This window comes from Pleurodeles waltl, chromosome 4_1, assembly GCF_031143425.1.
Source record: "Pleurodeles waltl isolate 20211129_DDA chromosome 4_1, aPleWal1.hap1.20221129, whole genome shotgun sequence".
In the NCBI taxonomy this organism is placed as follows: Eukaryota; Metazoa; Chordata; class Amphibia; order Caudata; family Salamandridae; genus Pleurodeles; species Pleurodeles waltl.
This window is the reverse complement of record NC_090442.1, coordinates 571,991,270-572,014,860: the sequence shown is the minus strand read 5'-3', so window position 1 is coordinate 572,014,860 and position 23,591 is coordinate 571,991,270. Positions and strand designations below refer to the sequence as shown.

The following is a 23,591-nucleotide window of genomic DNA, read 5'->3' as shown; positions in this document are numbered from 1 at the left end:
GAACCACAGGTGCTTGTGGCATTGGTACCATTTGAGTTTCATTTTGCATTGGCACTTGCATTTGTTGCATAGGAACATTGGGCATCCGCGTTTGGTTTATTCCCTTTATCTGATTATTGACTGTATCTGTTTATTCCTTCTCTCTGGACTGAGCCTGCACTTGCACTTCTAATGCCCCACCCTATTACACAAGTGTAGGTGTCATCTTCTTCAATGTTGTGACACCAACAACTGTACTATGCTCAATTAGAGCACTTCTTCCTCTTTCGTGAGACACCATCATTCCTCCCTGTACACCCTGCATTCCTGCTTGAAATCCACCTGTTGCATTCCACTTAACTATTGAACTGCACCACCATTTCCATCAAACAGCTGATTCTGGAAACCTCGTTGTGCAAATTTAGTCTGAGCCAACATAAACTTCTCGTTGATCTCATGCTGCTTCATCTCCTGCTCATTACATGCAATACTTCAAAATCTCATCTAAAGACTTTGGGGGTTAGTCTAACTTTGGAGGAGTGTTGATCTGTCCCAAAAGTGACAGTAAAGTGACGGATATACCACCAGCCGTATTACGAGTTCCATAGGATATAATGGACTCGTAATACGGCTGGTGGTAAATCCGTCACTTTTCCGTCACTTTTGGGACGGATTAACACCTCCTCCAAAGTTAGAATAACCCCCTATGTCTGCCAACAAATCATATTCTGTTGTATGTTGTGACAAATGCAGGTCTCAAACCAAGCACAAACTGTGCAATGAAAAATCCCATGTCTGTTGGATCTGTCCTGTATGTTGCTGAAATGCTTTCATCAGCCTTTTATAAAAGTCAAGACTTTCTGCTGTATTTGATTCAGTTTCAAATAGTTCAGTTGAAACTCTGCCTTTCAAAAATGTTATCGCCTCATTTTATTTATTCATTACCACAGGCAAAGGTGCATTTGTGACAGGATCTCCTGCTGGTTCTCTATCTGGCCATTGAACAGCAATCTTACACTCTGCCCAAAAATCACTCGGAACCACAATATCAAAAAACTTATTTAAATCAACCCACAACACCTTTGAAATCTTAACAAATCTCTTGACTTGTGTATACTACTGAACTCAGCTTTGTCTCTAGTTTGGAGAATTGTTCGTAAATGATGCAAGGACTCCCCTACCACAAGGGTCCTGGACATACCCTCCACCTGGTATCACTCTTAAAGGATAGGCTGTGGTTGTTGCTTTCTTTTCTGAATGGTCAGTTTGTTTTCTTTTCTCCTCAGCTTCTTCCTGTTTCTTTTTCTTTTCATGTTTTTGTGACCATTGACTTCCACACTTGTAGAATTCACTCCATTTGCACATGCATTTTATTCAGTGAGATGAATTTGCATTCCTGAAGAACGCATGTTTTCAATAAATTCATCATTTATTTGTACCCTAATGTTTCTCTGTATTGGTACGCTTTTGGAAATATCAATCTCATATCTGCTTGCCAATTCAGTTACTCTTTCATGAACAGTTTTAGCTTTTCTCGTAATTTATTTGCACGAGTATACCACTTCTTCTTCTTGATATTGGTTTATGTGATCAAGATTCAAACATCCTCTTATAATTTCGTCTAATTCGACTTTCATCTTTGGTACGTTTAGAGGTCTCTCCTTGCCAGGAGCTGGGGTGGTAACCGAACTTGAACCAGTACTTTGTCTTTCTGCATACTCAACTTTCACACAATTTCTAGCAGCTTCTTCAAACCAAGGAGGAGATAAACCACCTTCCAAATTACATTCACCTGGTACTGTTTGTGTTGTGAAGACTAATCACCTTCCTTTTAATGCTTGAATAATCTGTGGAGGTGTCCATACTACAATCTGTGAGTTTTGCGATGTCTCTGACCTTGTTGTCAGGACAGGACGCTCCCCCTGCCGCGCAGCGCACCCTGCAGGTGCCCTGTCCCTGACTGCCGCTGCTGCCTGAGTTCGAGGCCCTCCTCCACCCGCAGGCCCCCGCCTGCGCCTCATCCCTGGTGGCCCAGTGGTGGGCAGTAAGGTTTGCTCTGTCGTGTCTGTTTCTGTCTCTGTTTCCTCGCCGTCTCTCCCTGTTGTGTATTCTGTGTATTGTACTGTGTTGTATTGTGTTGTGGTCACGTTGTCACTGTTGTTCACTGTTGTTCCATCTGTGCCCTGTGTCCTAGTGCCTGTATCTGTTGCCTAGTGGTCTCATTGTCCTGTGTGTTGTGCCGCTTCTTGCTCTGTCCCCTTGTGCGTCTCCCGCCTCCTCTGGCCCCTCCCGCCCTCAATCCAGCGCCATCCGTCCGCTTCCCTGACTCTTTTCTCCCAGCCTACACCCCCTGCCCTCCCACCTCCCCCGCCCCTCTAGCTACCTAGCGTTATTTTTTTCACCCCCCCTCCCTACTCGCCGCTCCCTCGCCCGTTTGCCGCCGCTTCGGCCCCGTCCCCCTCCCGTCCCCAGCTCCTCCTCCCTCACTCCACCCCCTCTTAATGCAGGTCGCTGCGCTCCGCGGGTGCGTTCTCTGACCTTGTTGTCAGGACAGGACGCTCCCCCCGCCGCGCAGCGCACCCTGCAGGTGCCCTGTCCCTGACTGCCGCTGCTGCCTGAGTTCGAGGCCCTCCTCCACCCGCAGGCCCCCATCTGCGCCTCATCCCTGGTGGCCCAGTGGTGGGCAGTAAGGTTTGCTCTGTCATGTCTGTTTCTGTCTCTGTTTCCTCACCGTCTCTCCCTGTTGTGTATTCTGTGTATTGTACTGTGTTGTATTGTGGTCACGTTGTCACTGTTGTTCACTGTTGTTCCATCTGTGCCCTGTGTCCTAGTGCCTGTATCTGTTGCCTAATGGTCTCGTTGTCCTGTGTGTTGTGCTGCTTCTTGCTCTCTCCCCTTGTGCGTCTCCCTCCTCCTCTGGCCCCCCCGCCCTCAATCCAGCACCATCCGCCCGCTTCCCTGACTCTTTTCTCCCAGCCTACACCCCCTGCCCTCCCACCTCCCCCGCCCCTCTAGCTACCTAGCGTTATATTTTTCACCCCTATTCGCCGCTCCCTCGCCTGTTTGCCGCCGCTTTGGCCCCGCCCCCCTCCCACCCCCAGCTCCTCCTCCCTCACTTCCTCCTCCCTCACTTCACCCCCTCTTAATGTAGGTCGCTGCGCTCCGAGGGTGCGTTCTCTGACCTTGTTGTCAGGACAGGACGCTCTCCCCGCCACGCAGCGCACCCTGCAGGTGCCCTGTCCCTGACTGCCGCTGCTGCCTGAGTTCGAGGCCCTCCTCCACCCACAGGCCCCCGCCTGCGCCTCATCCCTGGTTGGCCAGTGGTGGGCAGTAAGGTTTGCTCTGTCGTGTCTGTTTCTGTCTCTGTTTCCTCGCCGTCTCTCCCTGTTGGGTATTCTGTGTATTGTACTGTGTTGTATTGTGTTGTGGTCACGTTGTCACTGTTGTTCCATCTGTGCCCTGTATCCTAGTGCCTGGATCTGTTGCCTAGTGGTCTCGTTGTCCTGTGTGTTGTGCCGCTTCTTGCTCTCTCCCCTTGCGCGTCTCCCTCCTCCTCTGGCCCCCCCCGCCCTCAATCCAGCACCATCCGCCCGCTTCCCTGACTCTTTTCTCCCAGCCTACACCCCCTGCCCTCCCACCTCCCCCGCCCCTCTAGCTACCTAGCGTTATTTTTTTCACCCCCCCCTACTCGCCGCTCCCTCGCCCGTTTGCTGCTGCTTCGGCCCCGCCCCCCTCCCGCCTCCAGCTCCTCCTCCCTCACTCCACCCCCTCTTAATGCAGGTCGCTGCGCAGCGGGCGCGCCGATGGCACGCCGGAGGCAAGCCCGTCTGCGCCCGTCCGCGCCTGGCCCGCGTCCAGCGACAGGACCCCTGGACCTCGCACCGTGCACCGCACACCGCCCAGGCTCAGCTACGACGCCGCCTGCCTCCACGCACTCATCTACGACCAAGACCAAAACCAACGCTGCTACCAAGCCGCCCCGAAGCACACCCACGGACCTTTCGCCTGCCGCAACTGCCACTTCTCATGCGACCGAACCTCCAAGCCAACGACCACCAGTCCGAACCACCTCCGCTGCATACTCCTCAACACCCGCTCCGCACACAAACACGCCGTAGAACTCTGGGACCTGTTCGACAGCACCGCCCCGGACGTAGCCTTCCTGACCGAGACATGGTGGAACGACTCAACCGCGCCAGACATCGCCATCCCAGACGGATATAAGATCTCCCGCAGGGACCGCATCAACGGCCACGGAGGAGGGCTCGCCATCGTCCACAAATCCTCCCTCAAGATCACCACCTACACCGACGACCACTTCAACACCGCAGAGCTTCTACACTTCCTGATCAACACCGACCCCAACACCACCCTCAGAGGAACACTCGTCTACAGACCCCCCCCCGGACCACGAGCCCAGTTCTGCGACGCCATCGCTGACCTCGCAAGCACCCACGCACTCGCCTCCACGGACTACATCCTCCTCGGGGACCTCAATTTTCCCCTCGAGAACAACAACGACCACAACTCCACCACACTGATCAGCTACCTCACGAACCTCGGCCTCAGACAACTCGTCACGTCACCAACCCACGCCGCCGGACACCCACTGGACGCCATCTTCTCCACCAGCGACCACGTTACCTTCAACGACACCACCGAACCCTACTGGACCGACCACCACTTCGTCCATTTCACCTACAACAAAAACACTGCACACCACCACAGCTGCCAACTCCCCCGCTGCAACTGGGGCAAAGTCACCAAAGAACAACTTCTCAGCACCCTCTCCCAGAACCCACCGAACGAGCCCACCGACCCAGACACCGCGGCCTGTAACTTCAGACAATGGATCAACAACTGCGCCAACATCCTCGCCCCACTGAAGAAACCCCCCAGCAACCCTGCCAGCAAGAAAGCCTCCTGGTTCACCGACGAACTCCTGGCCCCCAAACGCGCCTGCAGGAAACTGGAAAAGAAATGGCTCCAGGAACGCATACCGGACAATCACGCAGTCCTCAAAGACGCAACCCGCCGACACCACCACCTCATCAGGACCACCAAGAGGTCCTCCTTCAAAGACAGCCTAGACAACAACGCACACGACAGCAAAGAGCTCTTCCGCATCGTGAAGGAACTATCCACCCCCAGCACCAACGTCAACGACATCCCGCCCTCCCAGGAACTTTGCGACTCCCTCGCCGCCTTCTTCCACAGCAAGATCGCCGACATCCACAGCAGCTTCAACACCCCGACCGCACCCACCTCCGTCACCTCCTCAAGAAACCAAAAGCCGACCCCAAGGACCTCAAGAACTTCCGCCCCATCTACCTCCTCCCCTACCCAGCTAAAGTCGCAGAAAAGATCGTCAACCTTCAACTGACACGCCACATCGAAGACAACAACGTCCTCGACCCCTCACAAACCGGATTTAGACGCAACCACAGCACCGAGACCGCCCTCATCGCTGCGACAGATGACATCAGACGCCAACTCGACCGCGGCGAGACCTCCACTCTCATTCTCCTAGACCTCTTCGCGGCCTTCGACACAGTCTGCCACTGCACCCTACTGTCACGCCTCCAAGAAGCCGGCATCCAGGAAAAAGCCCTAGCTTGGACCTCATCCTTCCTCTCCGGCAGAACACAGACCGTCCGCCTCCCACCCTTCCGCTCAGAAGCCAACATCATCTGCGGCGTCCCCCATGGCTCCTCCCTGAGCCCAACGCTGTTCAACATTTACATGGCTCCCCTCGCACAAGTGGCCCGCCGTTTCGACCTCAACATCATCACCTACGCCGACGACACCCAAATCATCCTCTCCCTCACCAACGACTCTGCCACCGCCAAAGCCAACCTCCACGAGGGAATGAAAGCAGTCGCCGACTGGATGAGAAATAGCCGCCTGAAACTCAACACCGACAAGACAGAAATCCTCATCCTCGGGACATCTCCCTCCGCCTGGGACGACTCGTGGTGGCCCACCACCCTCGGAACTGCCCCGACGCCCACCGACCACGCCCGCAACTTGGGATTCATCCTCGACTCCGCACTCTCCATGGACAGACAAGTCAGCGCCGTCACCTCCTCCTGCTACAACACCCTCCGCAGGATCTACAAGTGGATCCCGACCGACACCAGGAAGACAGTGACCCATGCCCTCGTCAGCAGCAGACTGGATTACGGCAACGCACTCTATGCAGGAATCCCAGCAAAACACCTACAGCGACTCCAACGCATCCAAAACGCCTCAGCCCGACTCATCACCAACGCACCTCGCCACAACCACATCACCCCTCACCTCAAAGGACTCCACTGGCTCCCCGTCACCAAAAGGGTCACCTTCAAGCTCCTTACCCACGCACACAAAGCACTCCACAACGCCGGCCCCTCCTACCTCAACCACAGACTCAACTTCTACACCCCGACCCGCCAACTGCGATCCGTGAGCCTCGCCCTCGCCACCGTCCCCCGCATCCAACGAACCTCCTCCGGCGGCAGATCCTTCACCTACCTCGCCGCCAAAACCTGGAACACGCTCCCTACCTACCTCCGACAGACTCAAGACCTACTCGCCTTCAGAAGACTCCTCAAGACCTGGCTCTTCGAGCACTAGTAGTCCCCCCCCCCTCAGCGCCTTGGAACCCTAACGGGTAAGTAGCGTGCTCTATAAATATCTGTGATTGATTGATTGATTGGATAAACCCATTAACTGGTGTACCCCCGGTTGTGTCTTGAACCACTGTAGCTGGTGTATGGACAATCTGTGCAGGTACTGTCTCAGGTATAATCAATTCAGTAACCTGTGCTGGAGTTGTAACCACAGTTACTGGAGCATCTGTTTGTGTCACAGTTTGAGCTGTACTCATTGATGTTGGAGCACTTGCTTGGTGTGTTACAGACTGTGAAACAATCAGTTATTACTGGCTGCTGGACAACTCGCTGAATTAACACAGGTTGTATATTTGCAGGCTCTAGTACTTGCATCAGGCTGGTGAACACCTGGATCAGGTAGAGCTGTAACTGTGGTCACATTATTTATCAATTGAGCTTGGTCATTTGGCATAGGGGACACATATGGTGGCAGACATGTAGCCAAAATTTCGTTCAATATATTGTTATCCAAACCAGTATCCAAATCAAATTTTGTTTCAGTTTTCACGTCTTTATCCCTTATAATCGTTTTCCTTACAGGTTTTTCAGATTATTTAATTTTTGTGTTCTCTTCCTTTGTAAGTACAGGGTATGATCTAGCACATTCCAATACACCCTTCCTCCATGCCTGTGCTCATTCATCCCAAACTGCATCTGATTAATTTCACATTGGTCTCTTAGTTCGTTTTTGAAATCTTTCCCTGTCCTTAATTCGTACCATCTTCTCCAACATACTAGGTGCTTCAAATTGTGAAGGTCTAGGAGGTGGCTTTATTTCATGTAAAACTTCTCGTAATCTGCCAATGATTCATAAATGAAATGCCCCCCATCTAGGAAATCTCAGTACCCCTTCTTTTTCAGTGATCTTGCACCACTGATTAAGACAAACACATGTATGTAACCCTTCTTCAGTCATCATATGATACGCTGACGTAACCTCAGGAGATGCCTCCTCACCCTCCCTAGCTGCAACCATTACAACACTTTCCATTAGACTCCTCAAAGCTTTGAAAAATGTAATGATTTCAAAATGAATTCAACAAATTTGATAATCAGAATTACAGCATTTCAAATGTTTTGAAATTGTTACATATTTGTCAGTGCACACAACCCTTTTTATCCAATCACAATGCAGCTCAGTTAATCAATCAGTCTATGACTTTGCAACCTTTTTCTGAGATTCATCTAATCATAGTACGACATTACAGCAACCGGCCCATAGAAGCATGGCACAGAATGACGCAACAACTCACTCCTCGCAGCAGCTCACCCTCCTCCTCTTTATGAACAAAAGACAAACTAATAACTAAGCAAAATGAAATTACATCAATCTTTGTCTGCTTTTTCTAAAGAAAACCTATAGTACAATTCAGCAATCAGAACTAGGTTTATCCCGTCTGATTCTCAATCAAAAAAAAAATGTCAGTCATGATGATGAGTTCTTGACCTGCGGGAAATCATCTAATTAGTGTTATGTCACATTTGTGCATCAGGCTTCACAAGCACTAATTAAAATTAGTAAAATCACAACAAAATATTATGTCCCTATCTATTTGTGTAGTTGATGATGTCTCATGACTTACACTTCTCTTATCAGCCTAGAAAACCTCTTATTTTTCTCTATATAGCTCTGTCTCTGTCCTGGGATCTTAAGCTACTTATTAGTCCGATAACCTCTTATCTCTTTGTCAAAGCACATAAAACATTGACCATAGCAATTGCAGTTCAGAACATAATTAGAAAATCACAAATCACAATATGCACCATTTCGACGCATCGCTCTATTGATACACCCGTCAGTTTCACCAGTTCTTCAGTCACAATCCGCAAACAGCTTCAGAAACTGCACCTCGTCAGGGAAGGTTAGTGGGGACAAGAAGCTATTAGTATGGGGGTGGTCTATAAATGTTATAGGCTGTTTCATTAATGCCAGATCCCTTCTCAAGCACATGCTGGGTGTTTGGAGCTTACTGAACGATCAGTCCTATATTTTGGCCGCTAGAACATAGTTGGTGGCAGAGTGGCTCCTATTCCTCGCTCACAGTTACACTCCACTGCAGTGAAACTGGAGCGGATTGGAGAGGATGAAGCCCTAGTGTTTTTAATTCAAATCTTTCCTAATTTTCCTTTATTGACCTCTGAAATAATCTGCTAAATTTAGATTGCTGCAAGCGAGTGCTGTGGCCCCCTATACATGCAATACTCAAACTTTACAGGATTAAGGGATTTCACTGTCCATTTGCAGGACCTGTTCTGCTTCAAACTAAGAGGAAAACAGTGCCAAGGAATGCAGCACTCCTAGTTTGAGTAATAAATGTATTAAGGCACTTCCTAGATATCAACTAAAAGCACACAAAAATATGAACATGAGCATTTATCTTGAACGCAGTAAAACATGTGTAAATGCCAAAATACTCACAGCAGTTAAACAATGACAGACATAAAAAGATGCAATACATCAACAATTGATATATGCAGTTAATATAGGAGGAGCCCTGGGACCAAATGGTCTACCTGCCGCAGTTTTTAAAATAACAGGGTTTTTTGGGCTAAAACAGTGGAGCCCCTCTATCTAGAAACGGCCTCACCGGCATAATGCCATCTTCCTGGAAGTGGTCCATAATTTCACCTATTTTCAAAAGCTGCAACAGATTGCTGCTAAAAAATTACTGCTTAATTGCCCTCATCGACAATGACGCAAAATATTTTGCTGGACTCCTACTGGAACATCTGTCAGCCTGGATAGCCGAAAAGAGTATAATTCCTTTCAATCAAACTGGGTTCTCAAAAACAACTGACACAACAACAAACATCATGGTTATCTCGCTTCTTATTGACAAAGTGAAGGTTCTGAAGCAGCAGCTACATCTATGCTTTGGTGACTTTAGGGCTGCTTTTGACCACGTGGAGAGGAACAGGCTTTGGAGGAAGTTAGCACACTGGGGCATCCCTTAGCCTCTATTGGACCTGATAATAGCCCTCCACAAGGAAACCGGGTGCAGGGACTCACCTCTCGAGGCGGTTAAGTCTTGGCCCCCACATTGTTTAACCTGTACTTAGCTGATCTGGCGAGGGTCCTTTACACTAGTAATGCTCCAAGGATTGGGGGCAGTTCGCTGCTGTGCCTCATCTACGCGCATGATTTTGTGCCGATAAGCCACCCAAAGGTAGGGCTCCAAGGACTAATAGATGCAACTCAGCTATACTCTGAAGCCAGTATACCATTAGTAACAGAAGAAAGGTCCCCCCATTGTGGTACTGGGGCGAGACACAGCTACAGCAAGTGCATACATTTATAAATACCTTGGTGTCATCATTGATAAATAGGGTAATTTTGAGCAACAAACAGGCACGATTACAGGAAAAGGCTTTTGCCTAGCAGTATCCATAAAAAGACTAAAAGCAAAATTGAATGGCCCATCGTTTACTCCCCTCTTACAGGCAATGAAAGCCAAGCTCCTGCCCACAATAACCTATGCGAGCGAGAGACGAAGAGAAAGGGGATTGCAAAATCTAGATTGCACAATAGCAAAAGTCTACAGGATCATCTTTAGCCTACCGAAACACCCTTCTCCTGCCCAAATTGAAACTGTTGAAACAATTGTTGGCAAGACGTTGTGCGTTCATAAACCTCTGGTGCAAAATTAGAGCAGCAGCTGCTGAGTCCCTCAATCACCATTTATGTCAGGAGATTCAGGGGAAGGATCCTTCACTGGCCAGAGTCTATCTGGAAGATTCCTTGGGGAAAACAGGGCTCGTCCAACTATTGGGGACTCAAACTACCTACTGTTCTTTTAAAAAAGCAGTTTGGAAATCGATCAGGCTTCAATCCTTAGTGGAGGATAAGGCAACCTTTTCAAGAAAGACCCATGTCTGGATGACACTGAACACATACACAACCTTGGCGGCACATGCATACCTCGGCCTGGGTTTCTCAAGACACATTAAGGAGCAGTTTCTGCGGTATTGTTTCGGGGAGCTACCTTGCGCACTAAACTCAGCTTCCAGTCTAAGAGACCTGGCGAATACGACCCGTCGCCTGTGTGCCACTGGTATAGAAGATAATTAGCACTTGCTTCTTTCCTGTAAAAAACTTGTAACAGAAAGGAAAGTTTTATTGCCTCAGGGGATTTACAGTTAAATTGTCGGTTGGCAACATTTTTAACTCTGTAATTAAGAGACAACAGGGGCTACTCTGTTAAGGCAACCTGTTTAGTTTACGCTTGCCTTCTCCAGCAATTCTTTGGTCGTTAATAGAGTCATTAAGGTATGTAAGTGCACTTAGGACAAAGCTCGAATAAGATAGGATCTTGGCTCCCTCTCTTACTGACCGTGCATCGTCCTTTTTAGTGATAAAGAAAAAATGAGATTTTACGCTAGTTTAGAATGTAATTAGATCTTTTTATACATTTAATACGTTATTATTAGATGGTGTATGTGGTTGTGAATGCCGGTTTTACTGCAATGGTTTTAAATTACTATGCAAATAAAGAATCTATCTATCTGTATATCTTTCTACCTATATATCCTCTTGTGCTTCTTCAGGGAGCTATTAAAGTCGGTATCTTAGTAAAGTTGGCCAAGAATGCATTAAGCCTCATTTATTATTTCAGTTTTTAGCAAGTAATGTTCATTCTCCGAGGGGGAGGACGTAAGCCCTGCAGTTGATATAAATATAATCTGTCATTGTATCCTAATACCTTCTGTTCTAAATTAAAGAGATTTACTTCCATATTTGCTGCAGTACCACTGAAATTTATGTTCATTGCTCTAGAGCAGAGGTCTTCAAACTGGGGGGCCTCAAGTGTTCACAGGGGGGGCGCCAGACTCTGGCCAAAAGAAGCATTACACAGATAACAGGCCTTTGTTTTAAGCAGAAGCATGTTGTTGCATCTTTAAAAAGGTAACAGTACTTAACTGCAATGTTTAAATTGGTCTATACATATTTAAACATTGCAATCTTTATACAATAATTGTGAAAAATTCTGAGGAGGGGGCCCAATGATTTTTTATTTTCAGCTGGGGGGGGCACGGCATTAAAAAGTTTGGAGACCTCTACTCTAGAGGATCTTGGGTGCTATAAAGTGGCAGAATTGTGCAACTGTATTTTACGTAATTTATTTTAGCGCCCAAAAGCTAAACCACAATGTGTATTAGCGTGCTGCCTGGGAGACATTATGTGCTGTGGCCAAAGCTTACAGCAACTCTCAGAGCTTTAATTAGGACCACCTATTGAACACGTGCATATTACCTTTAAAGGTACATGATATTCTCTGCATATGAGAAAGACGATGACGGGTGTGTTGGAGTAACTATATAACAAAATAATAGTTGGTTTCAAGCGAAACCATGCATTTGTGTGTGCAGTTTGGATAAAGCTAATATTATTTGCAATAAATGGATAATCTATCGGCTTTTAGATGTGTTTTAATCAGGCCATAAAGCAATGATGAAAGCCAGCTGTTTGTAAAATTTCGGTAGTTTGCAGATAGTACAGGTCTGTAACTTGAGGTTCCAAAAATTATTTTTATCAGCATTTTAACTGTTTAAAGGTGAGTAATAAGACTGTCATTTTCCAAGTGTCCATATACTTCACCTTCCTGAATGGGGAAATAATAGAGTTCTCTTAACCCATCATTGAGTATATATATGTAATGAAACTTGTGGCTCTATCATGTGGACAAAACAGCATCATAGCCAAATAGATGGCGAAACAGTGCCGCCTCACAGCACACTCCTGTCATCAAATATAGGTTTTGTCGAACAGTCAGCATACTGTAAATAACCGTAACACTGCCATGCTCAAATCTCAGTGCTGTCACTGGCAGCTGATGCTTTCCAGCCTCACTAACTATCCGGACGTGCGGCCAGTCATGGCTGGTGACTGTGCAAAATGGTAGGGGCAGGGGGAACAAAAATAAAATATATGTATATTAAAAAAAATACTGACCGCCGCACTTCTGCTCTCTTCCGGGCTGCTGGTACAGGCTCCCAACCTGCCCTCAGGCCAATCATGATGCTTCCCAGAGCAGCGTTGTGATCAGCTGGAGTCCCCTGGCTGGGCACTCCAACGCAGACTGGGAGCCTGGGCTTACACTCTCCAACCTGCCATCACAGTGCCGGGTTGGAGAGAGCCCTGTGCGCATGTGTGTTTGGCCGGCCCGTGCACTCCTCTCAGTGCTCGTCACCCCCATTGCCCCACCCTTTAAAAATAAAACGATAATAAACACTTTATTATCGTTTTATTTTTAAAGGTTTGCAGCTGCTGTTGCTTGTGGGGGGGGTGTGGGAACGCCCCTCGGCCGTAGCGGAGGAGCCGCCCCTGCATGCAGGAGACAACCATGTAATCCCTTGGTGCGAATTACATGCAGTCATATGCCTCGCAGCAATGGGCATGGTAAAACATTACCCTATAATAAACACATTGAACAATCGGGTCTTCCCCGCTCTGAATGAACATAACTGGCGCAAGAAAACTGTAACTCCGGTAGAAGGGAAGTCCAGAGCCCTGCAGCAAGGCACCTTGATTTCAGATGGGGTAAGGGACCATGCAGATATAATGATTGTGCTATAAATATAGCAGAACACCACATAAATCAGGGTTCCTTTGAACCATGACTCGTTGGTGTTGCTTACCAGCATTGGTATTTGGCTGATTTTATTTTTCCCTATCCACCATGGTGAGCAACTTGCTCCAGGCACTTTCGCTCGTGTTCGGGAAGAGTTGGAAATTATTATTGCCCTGTAGAATGGTAGCAATAATACATTAGCTCCTATACTGATACCACCAAATGTTGAGCTATATAGATATATATATAGATATATATATATATATGTATATATATATATATATAGATAGAAAACACAGCTCTGCCATTTCTTACACTGCCAAATGTCATTCTTAAACAAGACTGTGCTAACTGACCCTTATGGTGTTGACCGAGCAAATTAGCTCAGTGTCGCTTTTGCTATGAGGGTAACTACATTAAGAATATTAAATGGAATAAGGAACATTAAATGTGGACACTTTACTTGAGCCCCACCTGCACAGTCGTAGACTGTACTGGTTTTCACTTAAATATAGTTATCGGAATTAAGGCAGAGCTATTCACCTATTGAAACTCCCCTAAAATTATATAATGCCTTTCGCTTCCTATTGACTGTTATTATTTTGACTTCTCTTTCATTATCACACCATTATGCAGTTACATATCAGTCACATTTTTATAGGGTGTTTTTCCTTTTAATGAATAAAATGTATGTGCTCATCAACATTCAAAGATAGTAATAACAATAATTAAATATGCTAGGAGACTAGAAGGTGAAAAGAACAATACATTGTGTTATCTGAGTTGGAATCTGGACCTGCCAACCCGCAATTTTGAATACTTTCAGTAGGAGAAACCCGAATGGTTTGGGGTTAGTTTGCTGATTAGAAATGTCTTCTAGAGACACGAGGCTCTAGCTTCTCGCAAGGCAATGATGATGTAAGCAGTACTGCAAAACAGGCAAACAAATGCTTGCACAAATGATATTGGTGGTGGCAACGGTGGTAGTAATGGTGTTGGTGTGATAATGGTTACAGGCAATGTTGGTGGATTGGGTGGCTGTAGTGCTGGTGGAAGTGAAGGTGGCTCACACATGAAAGATACAGAAAAGTGATAGGTGTAACGCTTCAACTAATTTCAGGCACTGGTAATTACAGTGGGCCAAAACCCAGTCATCGTGTTTTTTTGCCCACCATGCCACTTCATACAGGACCAAGCCAAATGCAAGTCCTCCTTGGTTCTTATCCAGTAGGAACAATCCATCCCAACTGCCAGGCCAGGTCCTAGCTGAATGGAAATGCAATCAATAGCAGCCCAGCTTCATCTTCCATGGGCCTACTCAGTAGGGTGCAGCTTGGTTCCAGTAGTGCAGAGAGAACAGGACTCATGTCTGGGCATACCTGTCACACTGAAGAACATTTGTGTCCTGACAGAAACATTTAAAAAGCCTACTGCAATAGACAAAAAATATGCTTCCTTTATATACTGCATGTATGAGATAAAGAACTGAATGTGTGATGAGTGTGTTCATCAGATGTGAAACAGTTCCTCGTGCATTGCAGCGCAAGCACTCCATAGGAGGTGGGTTAATACACCAAACAGCCAGTAGTATGAGGTGAAAAATTATTCTTTTCTGGAGGGAGTGTAAGTCCACTGGGTGTTTATTTCAAAGAAGTGGCAACAGCACTTCTTGCAGACAGCTGCACTGTCAATCCAGACCAAGCAGTAATGTGGCTGTGTGAAAATGTCATTCAACTAAGTAAAATGTACAAGTGCTCAAGCATCTCAGAGCACGTTTTTGGGCCTTTAAAGTTGTATTCAGCAGTCAACAGCCATTTTAGCAAAATGTTTACCTCACTGAGAAAACACCTCTTACTAGTGACGGTACCCTCTCATTCAGGCCTGTTATGCCATGGGATGTTGTAAGAGCATAGAGACTCCTTTGATTTTGGCTCTGGGTATTAAATGGCCAGTTATGCCACCGACATCAACAAAGTCTCTCTTAGGAGAGCTCCACAGATTAAGCTCTATGACTTTATTAACCTGGCCTGATTATGAGACAGTTCTAATCTCTGCGGCACCATAACTCCACTATTCCGTGGGATGTTACTATGTATTAATTTTAGATGTCCTTTGTGGTTTGACTGTTGTAAATTTTTATGTAAATCTAGAACTGTACTTGGAAATGTTTAATGTCGAAAGGCAAATACAGTTCTTTGTTGCCTACTTCATCGTTATACAAACTATAGCTACATCATATTTATGAATGCATTTAATTTTGCTCTGAAATGCTTCTTTTTTGTCTGTTGTTTGGCCATTAGCATTCTCGAGCGTTTTTCCAAACTATTAGTAACCTATGTATAACGGTACATTGGTCAGAATGAAAAACATAGTTGTATTACACCAAGGGATTCCAAATAACAACATTGAGAACATGGCAAATTTTACTCAGAACCCTGTACTGGAAATAAACATCCCTAGTAATGCCCATCTATTATCATATGGTCTAAAACCCTTATAAAATCACGTTGTTATTATCATTATTATATTGAGTTATTGGTGGATAGGTGTCTGTAACGGAATTGGTTTCCACTGAGAGTTGCATGTGGCATTGTAGGCAATGAGAGTGAAGTTTGAGTTATCTATGATATGAACTGAACCCCGATATAGAAAGCCAACCATTATTGCTACACACCCATTTAGAGCTTTGTTGTGTGTGCCCTATAAGTACCTGCCCCGCTCATAAGCTAATTACATAGATCAGATGTGTAGATTGAGAGGAGTCATGGCTAAGCCATGCAGAACATGGCCATTCCTACCCCTCTCTCAGACCCCCATGTAGTCCTGAAACATTTAATTGGAGACCTGCCCCCCTTTTTCACCACCTGCTGATCTCCCTTCCCTTTTTACCTTTACAGCTATATATCTTTTTTGATTAAAAGGGGAATCACTGACGTTGTGGTGCAGTGCATAATCTCCCTTTGTAGCTCATCATTCCCAGCTATGAGAAACAGGCTGAACACTATGCCTTCTTACTCCCTCAGTGTGTATCGGAACTTGTGCCAAACACATCTGAGATGTTCTCTCACAGGTCTGGACAGAGCCATAAGGAACAAAAGACGAGGTAGCTGGTGACAGCACAGCACCCCTGCCCAGGAAGATGGTGGTTGGTCATCTGTCATTTGACTCTATAACTTTTCTCAGTGGGCAGTCATCTAATGACATGATGATCTTCTTGAGACAAACCTGCTGTCAAACACCATTCTCGTTAAAATTGGGTTTGCCTTCCCCTCATTCGCAATACCTTGTTTTGGTGGTTCCGCCCTTCCCCAGACGTTTTTTCATTTTTAACTTGGAAGAGTGACTTTGTGGGAGGACTGAAAGAGGACAGGCTTCAGCTTAGAAATGAAGCTGTGATATGCTTCTGCGGTCTGCATCAATGTTGTGCCTTGCCTGCTTCTTTGTTTTGCCCTTTTTATTATTCTTTTCTGGGAGCTCTGTCCCGTGCCTATGCTTTATTTATTTAATGAATTATTAATGTATTTTAAGCGGGATGCTACCACTATCCCTGCGACTAATTTTCGCTACTATTTTTTTTCTGTATTCCCCACCGGAACATAATCACGGTATATAAGTCCATAGCCTGGTACAGATTAGTAAAAGCATGGCACCATGAGTACGTCTGCATACCTTGCCATTCCACCACTGCTTGAAGGTGTGTGATCCAGAAGACGGTGTCTAATTTGCACTTGCGCAACACCCCTACCCTCTGGTCTTAGGAGACGCAGCTAGGTGGGTGAAAGCTTAGAAAGCGATTACTTCCATGATGCAACCGCAGTGTAAAATGGTTATGTTTTCTCTCCTGTGAAGTTGTTACAGTAAGGATAGGGGTTTCAGAACCACTACTCATGTTGATGACTTCCATTGAAACACGGGTTACTGTACAAAAAAAATGTTATCTTTTGAATAATCTGAAGGAACAAAACGGATTTCAATTTTTGGTCAGCTTCTGAAATCACAGGCGGTAACTACACGATTGCCTTCCTCTGGAAAAAAGATGCAGTGATAAAACTACAAAGAAGCCGAACATATGTAGCCGACTATAAATCACGTGAGAAGGCTTTCTGCTGGTTGAAGTGTTGCAGCATTAAACTTTAAAGCATACCATTTAGAACTGACTGTTTTGGTGAACCAGTTGCTTAAGAATGGAAAACTTTCATACACACGTGATAACCAAGAGGAAATGTTCCCATCACAAAGTTGAGGAAGACATGCTTGTTTGTTTATCAGTTGTTTTTATGCTGTACTGTTGAAATGCATCAGTATCCCCCTTCCCAAATCACCCACAAGACATCTCAACATTGCTTCATTATTTTATGATCTGATCGAAAGCACTTCCAGATGACTCGGAGGATTCACCACATGATCAAGATACACACAGGAGCTACGGACAGATACTTTGTACTTGGAAGTCCTCACAATAAATTTGCTGTATATTACAAAATCGATTGAATACCTCATTTCGTGGTGTAGACAAAAATTACAAGAAGTGGGCCAGGTTTCAATTGATTAGTCCGCAGTCATCCTGGATTGAAGATTTTCAAGGTCAAAACAACAAAGACTGAACAATTGGAGGCTGAATGCTTTTCCATACAGTGTTCAAGATAAACCTATACCAGTGGTCTCCAACTTTTTCTGTAATAAGAGCTACTAATGTTCATTCTAAATCATCTCGCGCTACTAATGTTATCAGTGTTGTAATAGTTGGCATGTCAGACAAGACCACGTTTGTGGCTCGGCAAACAAGACCATGTTAGTGGCACGTTTACCAGTAAAAATCACCTCCATGCATGTGGCATGTTTGCCAGCAGTAATGTTAAAAAAAAGCAGGCTTTGTCAGTTTGGAATATCTTTATGTGGGTAATACATAACATCCTCTGCTGCAATGTCCAGGCACCAAGATAATAATGTTAGTAACAGGGCTCCCTAACTCCTCATGATTTATCACTCAGTTATCAGCTTTAAATATATTTTGGAAAATACACGAATTTCTATCTCAAATACACACTATATTAATTCAGTCAAGCAAAAACGTCTCATTTACTAGGCTGAACTGCACACAGGAGACTAACTTACAGGTAGCTGGAGAGCTACTAGTAGCTCACAAGCTAAACGTTGGAAAAGCCTGACCTAGACGTTCTGTGCACTGGCAAAAATAAGAAATGCTTCATGATGTTTCTTGTTTCCTCCCTGCAGGCAGAAGAGACCATATCCTGGAGGCTCTTTGTTTGCCAGAAAGCCCAGGTGGCATAGCTGCATCTGAAGATTCTTCATATGTGCCCTGTATATTCTGTGAAGAATGTGTCCCCTCAGCAGAGCACGAAAAGCTTCTAAAGCACATGATTATAGAGCACAAGCTTGTTATAGCTGATGTCAAGCTAATTGCAGATTTCAGATGGTAAGTTTTGCACTTGGACGACTAATAAAATGTATTGATGGAAGCAATACTGTATATCTTTGTCTTCAAACATGTTCCCATTTATAGATACATGTGCAATGCTGTTTGTTTTGCTTTGAACAAGTTAAGCTGAAGACGTTCCTGCAGATTTCTGTAGAGCCCTCATCTAGGTAACTTTTGTGTTAAACAACATTTTTACATTATTATATTGAAGAGCACTAATTTGGTTTTGGCCAGAACAGGCCCTGGGTTTTATGATCTACCATGAGCAGATCTCCATTGACTGATGAGCAGTTCATGAGGATGTGCACCTGCTACGAGGGTGGTACCTGTTTAACTTTAGAGCCACTGTGAAGTGTGCTGTGCTGCACCAGAGAATGTGGTTCCTACTTGCATTCCCTTATGTCGGGGAGACTAGTGTCTGGTGCCCCTGTCTAATGTTTCTGTATTTTTATGGACAGTGTAGTGTTCCTTGGCCTGGCTGTGTGTCCCATGCCACTTTGCTTAATACAGAGGAGGCCTACAAATAGTTTCCTCTTGCTGTTTGCTTAGGGCTTTGTATCAAGTTCGAGTAGATGCCGGAATCTGAGTTTCCCTGCTTCCAAAAGTTCACAGCATGCTTATAAATCAAACAATCCCTTGTCTGTACAGAAAACCAGGAATAAAAGGCACCCTAGATTTAATGCCTCACTCTAAATACAAGTGTGAGTTTGCGGGTGGTGCAGAGGCGGATGTGCAAAATGGTGGAAAGTTCTTAAGGGAGCTCAGACGAACACACAGTAATCCGATATAATAATCCTCAGTGCGTGTTTTCTACTGGTCTGAAACAATAGCCAGAGGTGGTGGCAGAGACGAGTGTCTGACCATGAACGGGCTGGACTGCATGAATGGGGCGTACGGGCCCTGCTACCGAACGTTCCCCCTCCCCCACTACCAAACTTATCTCTTGTTGTGCCAAAGAGTAACATCTATATGGACTATACGGCTCAGGTTCAACAGCAGCGATGATCTTTCCTTGCCATCAAGGGGAAGAAGGGAAAGCCATGCAACTGACCTACATGCTCCTATTTCTGTTAAAGCTGAAAGTAATTAATGAGGATAAAACACATTTCTTTGAAAACCAGCAGGATGTGGGGTACTGACTACTTCTGAATGCCTGGGGGCTAAATTTGACACACCTGCAGGCTGCAGAGTCTCCGGAACGTGGGGAGAACACCAGGCTGTCCAGGAGCAGGAGATGTTAAGGCCTACAGTCTGGCACCAAGAGTATGGACCCTTCCAGAGACAAACTGCCAAATAAAATCAGCAGAGACAATAGCATTGGAGGTTCCATTATTGGTGAACCGTCTTCTTTCAAAACACCATCCCCCTCCCCCCTACATGTACTTCTCATTTTGGGTGATGTGGCCATCTGTTATGGCATGCATGTGGTTACCTGGGAATAAAGGGGTGTAGAGATTGGGGACACAGTACTTTGTTTATTGTCAGATGCTGGGTAGGCTATTGATTGGTTTGTTCATCTTGGGTTTCTCAGCCTTCTTCCTCTTCAGACTATCTTCCCTGTTGCATGGCTTTGGGGTTAGGAAAGGGCAACAGATACTTAATGTCGTGATGTGCAGGATTGGCTGGATAATAAGAGTGGGGGTTTATCTTTAACACTTTTCTACTTTTGCTTCAGCAACATCTATACATGCACAGAGGCGCATGACAGACCCATACACTCATAAGCACAGCCTATCACATAAAGACTTTAAAGGATACTTTTTCACTCCTCTACTGGAACGTTAATAGCCCTAACAATAAAATTAAGAGAGGAGTAGCTTATCAGCACCTCAAGCGATGTGCCCCACAGATAGGCCTCTTACTGGAAACCCACTTATTAGGCACATGATTATCCTTTTTGATGTGCAGCGACTACACCTGGGTCATTCACTCAGGTTACACAAGACACTCCGGGGCATGGCAATTCTCATACACAAACACCTGCCACTGCAGGTCACTCACACAGATGCACACGGATGACAAGGGGAGATATGTGTTTGTAAAATGCAAAATGGTAGAGTCTCACTCGGTGTTTGCAAGTCTACACCCCACCTACACTAGTGGACCCCACGTTGACAGCACTTACATAGGTACTGCTTCAGACCCCTGTAGGAAAGACTCGGGGGAGTGGGAGGGGGACTTTCACTCTGTTACTCTGTTATGAACCCTGAAAGAGACAGAAGAAGCCCAGTGGCACAATGCAAATTATATATCCTGCACAAGTGGACACACTCGCTAGGCATAAGCTCTGTCTGACGGTACCTTAACCCCACTGAGAGCGAAACTATGTATTGTTCCATCCCACACCAGTCCTTGTCTAGAATTGATTTTGAATTCCTTTCTGCACCCTACATCGGTGCAGGTGCTTGTATTTCACCCCATGCTTTCACAGACCACACTCCAGTACAGGTGACTGTATGCTGGCAGGGGCGACTGCGAGGTGGATTATTCAGACTGAGCTCATGGCACCCCTGAGACAATCAGTTCTTGGAACATTTGTGCAATCACATCATGGACTACTTTAAGCTCAATACAGGATCTGTCGTATTCAGAGTCACATCTTGGGAGGCCCTCAAAACTGTTAATCAGGATTGAAGACATGACTTACCAAAAGGAGGCTCGGGGAAAGGAATCTAGTGAAATGAATAAACTGGAAGGAGCCATTGTTGAAATGGAATGACTGCACACACACCACTGAGCCACTGGTGCAACGTCAGCTGAACTTACTCTGGACGTACTAAAACAAAAGCTACTTGCTACCGCTATGGCAGAGCAGGGATGCACTACTATGCAAAATACAGTTTACAAGTTAGGTGATGAAGCCGGGTAGCTCTTATACTGGTTAACAGAGACATAGAACTACGAATAGTGCCCTAGATACAGTCTAGGGATGGACAGACTCAGATGCTCTCCAGATATCCAGGACTTTTGTCAACTATTACTGACCTCTGTATTGGGCCTTCCTCCCACCCCCCACTAGCGTAAGCCCAAAATGATATTGTCACAGATTTATTGATCTTGAGTCTCTCCAGTTTGGATAGTCTGCAACTGCATGAGCGCATCCAAAGAGAGGAAAGACCGCCAGTCCCAACGGCTTCCCCTCTTGAATTCTTTAAAGTGTGCTTCGCTCTGGAGCCCCTCTAGTCTTCACTTTCACAAGGAGGTTACAAGATGGGAACTTTACCCTGTGATCTATGGGGCGCAATGATTTTAGTCATCCTTAAGCCAGTATGACCACCACTGCAGTCTTCCTCCTATTGTTATATTTCCTAATTAATTTAGAGGCCCACATTCTGGCTAAGGTCCTCACCAACAGGCTGACCAAGTGTTGCAATTGGGTTACTCCAGTATTGGAACTTTCATAGATTCACATGCTTGAATCATTCCCCGTCGTCGAGATGGGAGTCCCGGTATAAATTTTCATAAGTAATGTTAAAACATATTGAAGAGAAAAAGGCCCTAGGCCTCTTCAATTTGATAGTCTATCAGAGTCATTTTGTGAAAAAGGACCAAACTTGATCCTCCACCAATCAGGCGACAGCACCCTTCAGAACCTCCTGAGTGAAGCTCTAGCACCTCAGATTTTCTACCGCACGTCATGCTAGGGAGTCTCCTCAGAGCTCTGCTCTGTTTTCACACCTTTATTCAGCTCTTTTTCTCTCAGAGAAACTCAATAATTTTGATTTGTCAGCTATTTTTCAACTATGTCTGACAAGGAAAAGAAAAGTCTCTTTAGAGACTGCAAGACTTGTGGGAAGAAAAGACTTCACTCTGAAGATCCTCATCAAGACTGCATTTACTGCCTTTATCCAGATCATTCAGCCAAAGACTGTAAGATTTGCCGTACTTTTTCTTCTAAAACCTTAAAGGATAGAGAAGGCAGATTACTAATATGGCTGCAGAAACTGAAGCATAGGAAGGATCCAGTATCTGATTCTGAGAGTGAGGAATCATCAACATCCAAGAGATCAACTAAAAGAGCAAGATCACGCTCTAGATCTCCCTCACAAACCTCAAGGAAAGCCCTCAAAAAGACTGCTTCAGGGTCTTATAAGGGTCGCAGCCCATCTTCTTCCCCAACTAGACTCTCAAGTAAAGAGGGGAAAAAACGTTCTTCCAGTTCTGAGAGGCACAGGAAATCCTCATCTGTTCCTCCATCTGTGCCTTTCAAAAAGCCATCTTCTGTGACTGGAAAAAAGGCCTCGTCGATGGATTCCCCGTCGACGGCACCGTCGGTGGGCGCATTGCCGACGACTCCAACTACTTTAGGTGTTCCGTCGTCCACGGCTCCGTCGGCGACATCGTCGATGAGTACACCACCGTCGACGAGAACTACAACGACGACATCAGCGTCGACGACCGTCTACACCTCGTCATCGTCGACGGCGCTGACGTCGGTATCAGCTTTACCGTCGACGGTAGACTCGTCGGCGAAGCTTGCGGCTATTAAAATAACAGTGCGTCCAGCATCGACGGCACCGTCTACGACAAAGTCAGTTTACACGTCGTCGACGAGATCGTCGACGAGGGAAAAATATCAAAAAAGAACAGAAACATTAAATCCAACCCACACTTCACCTAGTAAGGTATCCTCCCTGGTACCAGTACATCTTTTGGAGGGAGATGATGATTCAGACGAAGATGGACCTTTTGGTACGGCCCACAGCCCATCTGAATTGAATGTAAAATATCAGGAAGAGGAAGAATATGAGGAAGCTTATGATCCCCAGGCTTCCTTGGAGCATCAGCAGTATCAACAGGGAACGTATATCCCTTCCGACCTGCTTACTGGCCTTAGAGCCATGTTGGTGGATTATAACAGAAGGTTTCCTCCACAAGGAGAACAGCCTAATCCATCGCCCATTTCTGGTCCTTCTACTCCACATCAAAGACCGACGACTTTGCATCTCA

At 45.9% G+C, this 23,591-nt stretch overlaps 1 protein-coding gene across 1 annotated transcript in view; it reads left to right on the top strand.

Annotated features, from left to right (window-relative positions):
- The window catches only part of ZNF277 (zinc finger protein 277), a 492,259-nt gene that overhangs the window by 70,511 nt on the left and 398,157 nt on the right, over positions 1–23,591 (top strand). The window contains exon 2 of the mRNA XM_069228962.1: positions 18,437–18,638. Coding sequence (XP_069085063.1) covers positions 18,437–18,638 — 202 coding nt within the window. The remainder of the gene's footprint in view (positions 1–18,436; positions 18,639–23,591) is intronic.